Source organism: Diadema setosum, chromosome 20 (assembly GCF_964275005.1).
Source record: "Diadema setosum chromosome 20, eeDiaSeto1, whole genome shotgun sequence".
Taxonomy (NCBI): Eukaryota; Metazoa; Echinodermata; class Echinoidea; order Diadematoida; family Diadematidae; genus Diadema; species Diadema setosum.
The window spans coordinates 25,848,843-25,862,782 of NC_092704.1; the positions used below are offsets into that span (position 1 = coordinate 25,848,843).

The 13,940-nt window shown below is 39.0% G+C and overlaps 1 protein-coding gene across 1 annotated transcript in view; it reads left to right on the forward strand.

The window, feature by feature from the left end:
- Positions 1 to 2,409: 2,409 nt before the first annotated feature.
- The window catches only part of LOC140243340 (uncharacterized), a 225,573-nt gene continuing 214,042 nt past the window's right edge, over positions 2,410 to 13,940 (forward strand). The window contains exon 1 of the mRNA XM_072323017.1: positions 2,410 to 2,870. Within this exon, the coding sequence (XP_072179118.1) occupies positions 2,784 to 2,870 (87 nt within the window). The 5' untranslated portion in view covers positions 2,410 to 2,783. The remainder of the gene's footprint in view (positions 2,871 to 13,940) is intronic.

Sequence of the window (13,940 nt, forward strand, 5' to 3'; positions counted from 1 at the left end):
CGATTCTACAAAAACAGTGATGAAAATGTCTGAAGAGATATCCATGTTCATCTCATTCACTCTCACCTCCTCTCCCTCAATCCTAACAGACTCACGGATGACGTAGAAGCCACGGGCCACGCAACATGAAGAGTTTCAGACTGTGAACAGCGCCACTCCCGACAACTAGCATAACAGTTTCGACCTACCGTGACTGTGCACCACGTGATAAGAGAGCTCTTTTACTGCCAGCTGACATGTGTTTGTTTTCTCTTTCCATCTGGATTCGGCGCACCCTCTCTCCTCCTCTCGCTCTTTCCCTCGAGGATGAACTAAAGCCCCGCCCACCATTGGAGCTACAGTAACATCCGGGTATTGGAACGGCATTGGATGTACCATCAGGAGCACAGAGAAACGAGAGGTAATCGTTATGCTATAGCTGCTCTGGCTTGAACATCTGTGCTATCTGACGCAAAACTGACACTCGCTTTTTTCCCCACCGATTTTGTCCCCTCTTTTTTGTCTACCCTCCCCCAACTCCCCCCCCCCCTTTCCTCATTTTCAACCCGATGCTGAGATCGCCCCATATTTGCTTTATCGCGTTACCCAGCGCTCTTGGTTGGGTGATAATGGTGCGAGGGAGCTGTTACGGTATGGTGCACCCCCGTCCGACTGAAGAAGCGCATCTTCTCACTATTTAGATTCTCGCTTGGTGCGGTGGTGATTTCCACGTGGTGGCATAGCTGGGTCAATTAGCTGCTGATTGGTGATGGGGAGTAGTCAGGGGAGAACTCGATTTCACAAGCTCTGCGAGAGAGCGTGGGAGAGAGCGAGAGAAACAAACACTAAACCTCCAGTGACCAGAGTGGACGGACCACGCGTCGCTTACAGTGTCCAGAATCACTGAATGAAAAAGTAGAGGGGAAGAAGGAAAAAAAAAAAAAACAGTGGAGCAACGGACGCGCAACCTTCACCCGCGTCCGGGACCTTGTTTGAGGACACGGGGGTCAGCTAAGGACACCCAAGGTCACATTTGGGCAGCGCGGTGGTCATCCTTGGACGCAGATGGCATGGGGTCAACGAGGTGACTCACTCCCATTGTCCACGCTTTGTTGCGACGTTCATCCGTGGAGCTGAACTGGCGTTGACCGAGTTTCCCGAGGAGAGGAGAAAAAACATCGAACAACAAAAACATACAGCAGGAAACTGAGGGTTGATGGGACCCCCTTTTATCCACGCGTTTTGGGTCGCCGATATGGGGAACTGTAGAACGTGAATGGGGATTGAAGAATTATTATGAATCTATTTTTAGCTCAGTTGATTTTTCTTTTTCGCTCCGCCGTGTTGTGTAGGCAAACAAACGACGGAGGGGGGATTCGGTCTCCGCTATTAACAATGGCCCGCATCCAGCATTGACGTTCAACGCCGCGGTTTTCTTTTCAAAAGTCTACCGAGTCTGCTTTTAGCCAGCGTGCAAATATGCGGGTTTACCAATGGCGCGTTTATTGATAATTATTTAGCGTATACACATACATCGCGCTCCAGTGCACACATGCCGGGCAATCCGAGAGATCACAGCAACCTGAGAAACACACTCGCCTTTCGGTAATCGGCCTAAATCCCAAACGCCCGGACGATTACTGAGTTGCATGCGTTGTACTCGTTCTCTCACTGCCCCCTCTCTCTTTCGTCAACTCTTTGCAATTTGGAATAGTAAGACTCGCCAAAAAGTGTCACAGTCCTTCTCACACGCGAAGCAGATGAGATGCTGGTCTCCGTAAGCCCTTGGATCCTTGGATGCTATCTCTTTTTTGAGGACCAGCGCACGAGGTGACTCAACCCCAACGCTTTAGGCTGCGACCGAGGGGCGGGAAATTACGCGGTTCCGTCGTTGTAATGAAGCTAGCAAACTTAGCAGACAGCTGCAAGAAAAGAAGCACGTTGTTTTAAAAACGCAGCGCGAAAAACATATCTGAAGGAGAAAAGAAAACAAAAGCAGGAAGGAAAAAAGGAAAACAAGAAAGGAACAAGAACACGTACAGCGCAACAGTTGTCGGATGGGGCAACAAGGGCACATATGCACGGATTGTTCAAAGTACAAAGTGTGTTAGTGAGCGTTGAAACCTTCATGCTGAGCAAATAGTGGAGTTACCACCTGGATCACATTGCTATAGATGTGTCATAAAGCAATCGCCTCGCACCACCAGTGGAATATTATGATTTCAGGTCTGAATTAGACAAACTGTATTGGAGTAAAAAAAAAAAAAATAATAATATCAAGAGTCCATTTGTGGACGACGTCGAGACGGGTGCAAGACCGTGATTTATTTTCATCGGAATATCAGTTGAAGTGATTCGGATTTCGGATTAATCTTGGGATACCCCCTCTCTCTCTACAGTGCAGATCTTTTGGTGTGTATGACCCAAACTGTACGCGTAGGTTATTATGCCAAGGCTATTCCAGGCATATTCACCACGTATGCTCCTGTGACTAATGGAATACCACATCGAGTATGCGTGGATTGTGCCTCGTGAATTCCAGAGTACATACTCTTGTGAATGAATGATCTACTGATTCCGGTGAAGCAGCAGTTTGCCAGCTATAATATACTCACGAACCACCCCTTTGACGAAAATAAAAAGGACCTCGGAAGCGGCCAGGGAAGGTTGTGGTGGAATCGTGCAGTGGGAGCCCCCATATTTTTCCGCGGGACCTGTCCGCTGTTACACACGTCGTACCCATTCCCAAATCGAATTGGATTTATACCTGGTAAATAGATAGCGGACCCCGGCAGATCAGCACGATGCCAAGGCACCTGTTGCGCAGCGGCGTGACGGGATGGGGAGTGGATCGGTGGCCATCCCACCCACGTGGGGCATCCGTAAAGTGGGTAAGTAACCACCTCTCAATTTATCTTTTTGTTGGGGGAGTGTGTGTATATGTGTGTGTGTTTTTACACTTGCACGCATTAACAGATCAAAAACTTAGCCTCACCGATATATTATATATATATATATATATATATATATATATATATATATATATATATATATATATATATATATATAATTTTGGCAGTGGAACGAATAAACTTACAGTCTGGAGAGACGTAAACTCTCTGCTCGCGCGATTCTTTTTTTTTTTCTCCCTGTTTAAAAAGTAAATTTGATCGATTCTCTGATTTTCTCTAGATTCTTTACAGTTCTTCCTTCCCCCGTCTTAAACTTTTAAGTTTGGGGCTGTATGAATATCTGACCGACGCGACAATGTTTAGGGTCGTATTCTGACTGACAAAATGATCGCCCGGTCGATCACTACGGCTGCGATAGTAATCTTGATATCAGCAGTTTAACTCCATTGTCTCTATGTGAACGAATTATTTGCATAAATAAAAATAGGTTATCTGAGTTGAGCAAAGTTCATTTGCGTATAATAAATTGCACAAGGGCGACGAAGATGACTGTGTTAATGACACAGATAGTTCGTGTGATGTTGCTTTAGACTTTAGTGTCGAGATACGAGTATAATGGAAGTGACAAATCGGTCAATGTGTGTGGGTGCTGCAATTCATTAGTGCAAGTACGCGATGATGATGATGATGATGATGATGAAGAATTCAACAATACCGTCATTAAAACAAACAAGCAAACATACATGCATTGTAACTTGTCAGGGATCGTTAGGCAAGATTTTTTTTCCCCTCTGTTTGTATTAAAAAAAGTTGATTTATGCTTGGTTGATTCTTGTCTGTATGTTTGCGTGAATTCAACACTTAATCGATTTTGAGGGAGTTCCTGTTTCCTTTGTCTTCTTGATACAGTCGCTGTGTTTATGGAATGTGTATGAATTTTGACAAGTTGTTTTTGGTTTTAGATTTGAAATGGTTTTGGGTATCGAGCTTAAATAATTACTAACAAAAGAAAAATTAAATAGATAAAAGTGTATGTTTAACAGTTGTGCTATACAGACGATGTGATGTAAAGCTCTGTGAAACAGCTAAATGGTTCGTAAGAGCGCTATGCAAATGTATTGCATTGCATCACAATTTAAGTCTATTGAATAGACCAGTTCTGTAATGTATTCAGATGTTATGCATGCTTTGTTTACAAAAAGTTGCCCTAAACAGCCACAAATCTTGCCGGAGGCTAGCCCGATCTAGCAACAACTAAGCGAATTCCTGCCTAGGGAACAGGTGAATGAAAATCAATGCTTTGTTGCTAGGCTGTTGTAAACGAAACATCCATAAACTTTAACGAATTACAGAAACTGTTTATTGATGGCGGGTTTCAGACTAATGCGTAGTGTCATATGATTGAATGTTTCTTGATGTGTGTATTGTGTGCATGGTGATAGTAATGCATTTGTTCATGTGTGTTCAGGAATCGGGGGGTGGGGGGGGGGGGGGGGGAGAAAATCCGCTTATGTCTTCGTATGTGCGTCACGTGTGGAGGAAGTATAAGGTCAAGACCAGTACGTTATTACGCCTCGCCTCGGCACCTGTGTGCTCCCCCGCATCTCTGGGGACCTGTCCGGAAGGGCACCGCTAAATGCATTCGGAGTTAAAGGCGTTGTTCCCCATTCGGAAACTATGGTGAGCGCACTGCGTATACGATTTTAGGGATCCACAAGTTTTTTACACTGCAGGGACCAAAGGGCACTGTGCCAATACCGTCAAGGTTAATTAGGAAGCCCGTTAGATGAAGCACGAAAACAGGGAAGAAGAAAAAGAAATTCAGGAAGAAGATGAAGAAATTCAGGAAGAAGAAGATGAAGAAGAGAGAAAGAGGAAGTGAGGAAGAACAAGAAGGGAAGAAGAATATTTGAAAGCGAGGTCGACAACGACGAGGAAGACGATCCCGAGATTGTATCTTCGAGAAAAGACGTAGTCATGTCTTATGTCATGATCACTGAAGAGGGCAAGAGTTTTTGACCCGAAGTATTGGAGCAAACGATGGATGGCTCTAGAACATTCTGCAACAATCCTTTAAAGGGAAACTCTACTCAATGTTGCAAATGACTCTGATCGGTAGAGTCGAGCATCTATAAAACTAATAGCACCATTCTTCTCATTGTAACTGATAAACAAGAATCAGACAATACTTTAGGATATTTGTTGAATAAAGAAATTGGTCAAGGTTCCCTGTAGCACAGTGCTACGAGTTACAATCACTCAATCAGACGAGATAGCTATGTCATCGTTCCCCTTTTTTACAGTTTACAATTAGTTTTGTTCTCCATGTGGTGACACTAACACTGCATGGATAGACGTGATGAATGCTACGGTGAACCTTTCGGCGCAGTGCACAGTATCTTATATTTTGTTGCGGAGAAAACGAAATGAAAATCAATCTTGATAATCATGATTTCTATTATAGCTATATATTATTATTATTATCATGAATGAATCATAAGATAATTATATTCCAGTCCCGTCTTGCGGAAAACCTTACGGTGGTAACATAGAAAGCACTTGTAGGGGCTGTTTTCTTTAACGCAAGCGAATGGTTTACAAAAGTGTCCGGGCAGATGTAGTGGCAAAAAAAAAAAAAAAAAAAAAATCATTCTCCACTGAATCAATGCCATCACGAATATTTGCACAAGGAAAACCTGACCGGAGAATGACTGGCCTTAGCCACTCGCGTGACAGGGCCATAGTTTTGATCAAGGAGCTTCAGCTCCTTGTTTTGATCTACTTTCTTGACGTTACATTGTACATGTTAATGGGAGTGCAACCACGCTGTTGTTTCGAAACATGAACAAATGATGTATCTATTTAGATCCCAATTGTCTTTGCCTGTAATATGTGCAACCTTGCTTTCGGTGGGTATAGAATGACCTATAATGGCGATATAGTCGTCCTTTGGCAATGTATGTTTATGGACGCTGTCAGAATTTATGAGAGCACGATCATTACTCGACTACAACCATGTTGTTATTTTCGATGCCATATTAATTTTCAGAATTTCATCAATTGATAGGCAATTCTGTACAGATTGGTGTCACACGAAGATACAGATATGAATCAGTATCATAACGCTAGGCCTATTTCCTGTAGAATTGACTTGGAAATGTACTACATGTATATTAGCCGGAAACCATTTAGATAGAAACGAAAAAAATCCAACCAAACGTCCTGGAGTAATCACTTTTATTAGACAGTAAAATGATGTGATTTCTCAAGGCAGCGATGTCCCTGCAAAAAAGGCATTAAAAAGTATATCGACTGGTCCACTGATCTCTTTGTGACCTTTGACAGTGTAGAAAGTCACCTTGGTATTCCATGACCAAAACGCTCTTGTCAAATGTAAAAACAGCAGTTACTGACTGAGTATTATGCTTATCCTAAATCACACACCACAAACCTAAGACGCTGAAAGCCCGAAGAAGAATAATTATTGAAATGGAACAGATTTTGATAAAAGTAAACATGTAAATGAAGAAAACCAAGAAGACAAGACAACAAACAAAAACAACACAAAAGAAGACAGAATAATCATTTAAGAAAAAAAAAAATCATACGAAACGGTTTAGAGAGCCATGCAAACAAAGTTCCATTACACACATCAAATCGAATGATCATTGTGCATGGATTCAGTCAAATATTACTTCTAGACCTCCCACAGAAGATCATAAACGTATAAAACATTAGATTACAAACGGTAACAAAATATGAAACGATTATATCTTTAGCGCACTTGATAAAGTTGTGTTTTCGTGTTCTCTCAACGTTGCCAAACAAACCAGGCGACGTATTATGCGGAAATGTAGATTAAAGAAACCGAGAGAAAACAACAACAACAACAAGAACAACAACATCAACAAACAAACAGACACCCAAACATCAATAAATTATGTTTTGCTCAGGGGGTAAGTCTTTATTTCGGGTCTGGCGAGGTTTTCGTGACAAGATGAAAGCCTGCGAAATCCAAGGGTTAGGTCTATTCGGTGTTTTCCAGGCAACAACTTCATCAAATTGAAGTTATCATGATGATCTGATTCCGTAATTACTTTTTGATCTGATTTGATATCATATCATACACATTCTTTTTTTCGTATAAAAAGAATGATTTATGTAACACAACAGATAAGCGATTGACGTCAGTGTATGGCACTTTTTGTTCTTGATGATACGAAATAAAGACGAACAGATGTCATTTCACGCATAACAAAATTAAAATTGAACGTACCTGCTTTTCAAGAGACGAATTACGCAAATATAAGTGCGATGTATAGGAGGCCATTCACGCACAGGTGCAAAATACACATTATACAGTACGATCATATTTAGATAATCCGGTAACAACATAAAGAACGCAGGCTTTCATCGTTTCTCGAAAAATTCGTTTGACCTGAAATAAAGACTGCCCGTAAACAAAATATAAATTTTTGTATGTTTGGGTGTCTGCTTTTTTTTTCTCGGTTTCCTTAATCTACATTTTCGCATACGTCGCCTCGTTTTGTCGCCTGGTTTGTTTGGCAACGCTGAGAGAACACGGGAATACAACTTTATCAATTGCGCTAAAAATATAATCGTTTCATATTTTCATAATGTTTGTAATCTAATGTTTCATACGGGGATACTCCGTTTGAAGTGTTTGTACTATTGGGGGCGGTTTGTAATCTAATGTTTCATACGAATGTTATCTTCTCTGGGAGGTCTAAAAATAATATTTGACTGGTGCATAATGATCATACGATTTGAAGTGCGTATGGGACTCTGTTTGCATGGCTCTTTAAACCGTTGAACTCTTTTTGCCATGGGCGAACATGATTTCATATATATACATAAATGCCATTAATATATCAATAGAACATTACACATTAGTTGCAACCCTCTTCAATGTATATCATTATTTGCACTTTTGTTCAGTTACAAAGGTGGAAATTTCAGGGAATATGATCTGAAGACACATAAAGCATAAAATAACCCCTGGAAAAAGAGGTCTCAAACACCCAATCATATCATACCGATAGCCCTGCCCCTATTCAACAAACAAACAAACAAACAAACGAACAAACAACAGGAATGTGAGATTTTGTCTCGTTTTTGCTTGGGATATCAGCCCCAGCTTACTGATTCTCCAATTATACATCATAGCTACGCCCAACTTTAAAAGGTGGAATGCGTTGAGTCACTTTACTTGGCAACCTCTTTTGTTGTTGTTGTTCGGGTTGTTCTTTTTTTCATTTTTCCGCTTCTATGATACACCGTACCTGTTTTGGTGAACACAAAATCAGGCGCCTTGGGCAAAAAACTACAGCATAAAAAAGTGAGTCAAAAAGTCTCATTGTTATATAAATGAAGAAGAAAAAAGAAGGGGAAACAAGACTTGGCTGCTCTCCCACTTTACAGATTGCGATTCCGCCTTACCACCAATCTCGCTGTTTCGCTTGTGCCTGGTCCTTTTCTTTCACCTTGAACATCAGTTTTTGTGCGACTTAACCACTCGTGAAGTTGTCTATGTTTCCGAGTGTACTTTGGTCTTGAATGATTCGAGGAAATGCGATGATTAGCTTAGAAACACTTGCCGAAACTCTTCGGTGATCAATAGCAACAAAAGCGGAAAGAATATGCAATAAAATATGATCATATTGAAACGTAGTTATGTAAACTTCAAACGTAATTGCTCATTTCACACCCTCCCCCTTCACAAAAGCAAGAATTGAGTACGTAAAAGCACTAGCAGACACGAATGAATACATCTATAGCGCCCTTATGAATTAGATGAGGAATAATGTTTCAAATCCGTCTCTAGACTTGAAAATACATAAGGCCTAATGTGTGTGTGTATGAAGTGCTTTCAGCCACCACCTGTAATGACTAAACTTACCCCCCCCCCCCTCCTGGTTTTGCTACATTATTGGTCTGGGATTGACAAAGACTCGTGTTTCATTAATCGTGCTAATAACATTATAGATACTGCCGCGCTAAAACAGCTTTCAATAAGCCAGTTCGGAGTTAGCTCATGTCCGAATGACCTTTCTTTTTTCTCAGTTGGTTAGGGGCACCTCACTCGTTTTAGAGCAACATCATGCGTAAGCTTTACATAACAATTTATGGAATTCATTGATCCTGTTCAAACAAAGACTGAACTTGCGTAGACCAGATGACCAGAATGATCCGTCAGATAACACTTGGGAAAGCATCTTTCATTATTTTGCACTGAATGTATTAACAATCTCTTTCTATTGATATTGCCAAATACCACTTTTGCTGCCAGGTGGATGTGCTGGCAAGCAGCATTTATAAGTATTTCATGAATAATCATTACATTACAGATGCTTATCCCGGTGAAATTAAAAACCAACATGCCTGTTGGTCCGAATGACCTTGTTTCTGCTCATGCGCAAAGTGGAACTCCGAACTGGCTTATTTTCTTCAGTGGTAAACAAAGTAACAGCGGTCTTTCTTGCAGTGTCCTATGACTTTTTGCAAATATGGTTACGGTGGTAACGCCTTTTTGGTAGAACAAGGGCATAGGGATGAGAGTTGAGAGGGTCTTCGCGACAAACAATAGTTGTGACCATGTGTCACAAAAACAAAAAATCGCGCGCGCTGATTTTACGTGAGGACTCAAAATAGATAAAACTGGTCAACCCAGTTAATCTTGAGTGAGTTTTTCATGTTTTCTGAAAGAGCAGAGCTTGTTCTACTGTATACTAAAGTTTGAGATCATAAAACGATTGGGAAATTGTGTTTATAGCAGTTTTTCCAGAACACTTTTTTGTTGAATAGTGTGATTACGTACATCTTATTATTATTACGTATTTTATTTCATATTTCGTATATCATTACGTAAAAAACACCTTTACACACTGTTTACTTTCAACTCCAATAAAGTTAGAAAGGATGATGTTAATATACTGCGTTGAAAATTTGTATTAGTCTTGGGTTGAATGTGTTAATAGAGCATGCTCAATTTTAGCTCAATCTAATAATTCCTTCATTGTTGTTACTACGAAAATTTACATCCTGGTTTTTGTTCCATTCAATGCTCATAGCACTGTTTGGAAGAATTGAGGGCTTGAATAGACCTTATAATACTCCCGAGTCTCTTTTCTCAGTATTTTCCCAGAATATGTGGTTTCTTTCTAATATTTAGATTGGTTAGGAGAGTCCATTTGAATTGAGTTATACATCATCTTAAGCTTAAAGTTTGCTCTTTCACAATCTGTCCATTGTTAATTCTCTTTCTGGGGACTTTTTTGTTAGTTTTGCGATGCAGGGTCACAATTGATAGTCATACACGAATGCGTCCATCCTCGCATGTCTGTTTGCTCTTGAAAATCCGGTATCTCCCATCAGCGACATCAGTGTGTATGGTTGGCACATTTTTTTTTTCCTTGTTCACACTCAGCAACAATCGAGTTGCCGTGAAATCTATTGACCCACGCCGAAAGTACAACAAGCCAATTCACAGTTCTAATTTGCACGAACAAAAATAATCCCAATAAAACAAAACAGGTCGTCTGTACAATCAGACATTTTTTCTTTTCCATTTTAAGGGGAAGTCCAGACGATTTTCCTAATTTCACATCATGTAGCACATAAATCAACAGCTCCATGTATAGATTTTTGAAATAAATCGTGGTCCTTGAGCAGAGAAACCAATAGTCTGAAAACCCCCAAACAAACTACACTGAACAAGGATGATGGCGACATAGCGAGGCTCACATATTCCAGTAAGGAGCAATGTAATTTCATTACAATTATACCACTCTCTTAACAAGTTCAACTGCTTAGAATCTATGCATGCTTTCTTCTATTGTTCTGCTTCCTGGAGACACCCTTCATGCATTCTTGTGGTAAAGCTTCCATGTCAACATCTTACAGGCTTACTCATTGTGATTTGCTTAACATTTTGAAAACATTCTTATTCCTCACCCCAATTACGACAAATTCTGAAACTCTGTACCCAGTATAACCAATTTATAATTCTTCAAATGAAAAAAAAAAGTCTGAAAATCATCCGGAGGTCTTCTTTTGTGCACTGGTATATATGTGAAGTATCCCTGATGTAATATTTATGCATAAAATCCTATGATTGCTCGCACATCCGACGGGCAGAGAGCCTGGTCTTTGGAAATATTCAAAACGTTGATGCACGCAATGAATGAAATGGACGTTTGCGGAAGTTGTCAATTAAAGGGAACGTTCTGGCAAGTTCATTTTTTAAAACGCAAATTCCGTAAATTATCACGTCGAGCAAGATTTTGTATTATGCCACTTTGTGAAATGTCTGCACCTGAGAAAAATAAAGGTAGTTTTTGTAGCAATGTGTGCGTAAGCTGACTGTGAACTGGCTTATACCGCGCAGAAAGCTATGCCAATGAATTCATCACGAGGCAAGCAATTTCTTGCTGCGTTGGTGTTCAAAATGGTTCTTCCGCAAGATTAGCATGAGCACGAACTGCCAATCCCTCTTTTGTTGTGCTATAAAGAGAGAGCCAAACATTATTTCCTATACGTGTGGATGCTTGGTATGAAATAACTACCCCCTATTTCACTATATACATAAAAAACCACCCCAGCAACAACTAGGATACAGGATTTATTTATTTATTTATTTTTTTTTTGTTGTTGGAAGAATTTGATCACGCGCTAATCGTCTGCATCATAGGACATGTTGAATATATTCTTTTTATTTTCTTTCTCATTTTTAAAATCTTTTATTGTTATTATGATGATGATGATGATGATTATTTATCTATTTATTTATTTATTTATTTATTTATTTATTTGTTTATTTATCTATTTATTTATTTATTCATTTATTTATTTATCTATTGTAATTTTTGGCTTTCGGATGAGGCACAAACATTTTCAGAAAGAAGAGGTGCATTTTAACTTTACAAAAAGAAAAACCCGTAATGCGTACTAACAAGGAACGGCCAAAAAATATAAACTCACTCACGAAACAAAAAAGACTGGTAACAAAATTAATATGGGCAGTTTTCCTATGGCATGCTCTGTCTAGACGAATCAAAGGATTCCACCAGCTACAGTTAGCACATTATAACTTTCTGCTGGTACCATGCAGTGTGAGTCGTAAATAGAACGGCTGATTTTTTGTCTATATCTGTATGACATATCTAAATTTATATATCTATATATGTATATATATATATGTATATATATCTATAAATTATATGTATAAAATTGTTTATTTTTTGTGTCTATATCTGTGCGACATATCTATGTTTATCTTTCTATGTTATATATATATATATATATATATATATATATATAATAACATTTATATAATGTATATTTTTTATTAATAATGTAATTCTATCCACAAATCTACCTAAATCTATACTATCTGTCTATCTATCTATCTTTCTATCTGTATAATATAAATACATACAAACATGAATGTTTATTTATATGTATAAATATGACTTACTTGACTTATATATAAAATAAGTAAAGTAAAGTAAAGTAAAGTAAGTCGATCACAATATATATATATATATATATATATATATATATATATATATATATATATATATATAATTACAGGCATATTGTATAGGTGTGTATGATGGAGATGTGTGTATATCAATCATGTTTATGATTATATAGATATCATATAGATACACGTTAGCTGTCATTGCGAGTAACGAATCCGTCTCTTTTCAAGGTTATGTTAATTTGGAATTAATGGCACTATTAGTCGGATTGTAAATGCATCGTACCAAGGAGATGAGGGAAAAACATTCCAGCATCTAGTAACACAACAGCTCCTCCTTTTTTATTAAATAATTCATCACAGGCATCTTGACAAGCAGTCTATGTATCAGCGGAAAGACATAGTTATGGTTTTGCATGTAGTTTATCTGCAAAAAACAAACAAACAAAACAAACAAACAAAGAAAGAAAAAAATTCATGTCCGCAATTAGGGGTTAATGGGCGCATCCAAGTTTTCATTGATGGACTGCTAAAGCTACGACAGAGCTTCTTGAGACTGATGTCTGCGGTATCCAGGAGATTCCAGTGACCGATTGATTGCTGCATTGGATTTGGCTCGTTTAGAGAGTCTCAGCAATTTGTCATTTTCTCCGTTTTATAGCCTTAAAAACAAACAAACGAACAAACAAACAAAAACAGGTCTGTGCTCCCACCCCCACCCCGATACGTGATGAGTCATGAGACCGTGAAAAACGGGACAAAACCTGCGCTTTATTCGCTTTGCATTGAGAAAAATAGAAGTTGAGAAGGAAGAGGAACAGAAAGCAATAAAATCATTCCAACATTACTTTGAGATAAAGACCTAAAAAAAAAAACAAACAAACGTGTACAAAAGTACTAAGTTATCATTCTCACATACCTTTCGAAATACAACTCTGGACTGACTGTGTGGAAACATCAACTGCCATTAAAGGTTTGTGTTTGTAGGACATCATGTAACGTGAGAAAGATGAATTTAGCCAACGCCAACGTTCCATGTTGGAAGGAAAAAGATGCGGGTAGTAATCATACTGAGTGCAATTGCCGGATTATAGCATGTCAGAAAATAGAGATGCGTGGTTTTAATTTCATACTGTGCCAGGATATATGAGTGACTTTATCAGCCTTATCTTTGCAACCTGATTTTAGTGTTCTGCATGGAATGATTCCCTTACATTTCACCAAGTTTCACTTCCGTGGACTAAAGATCAATATTCTCGAATTAGATTGAGCATGAAGCACGCACGGTGCCGGGTTGACCGTGGAATCTGACTTGTTATTTCGCATCCATACACACTCACACATGCCCAGCGAGTGAAACTTAAAGGCATAATAAATGCACAAAAAAAAAAAAGAAATGCACATTAACCCTGGAAACAAGAAAAAGACTCGAATGCTTCCAAAAGATGTAACCGTGAAAAGCATTGCAGTATTGCTGTATTAAACTCGACATACTTCTAGATATCTCGCATCTGAAATGTGTCAAATAAAGCACAGAAAAAAAAGTA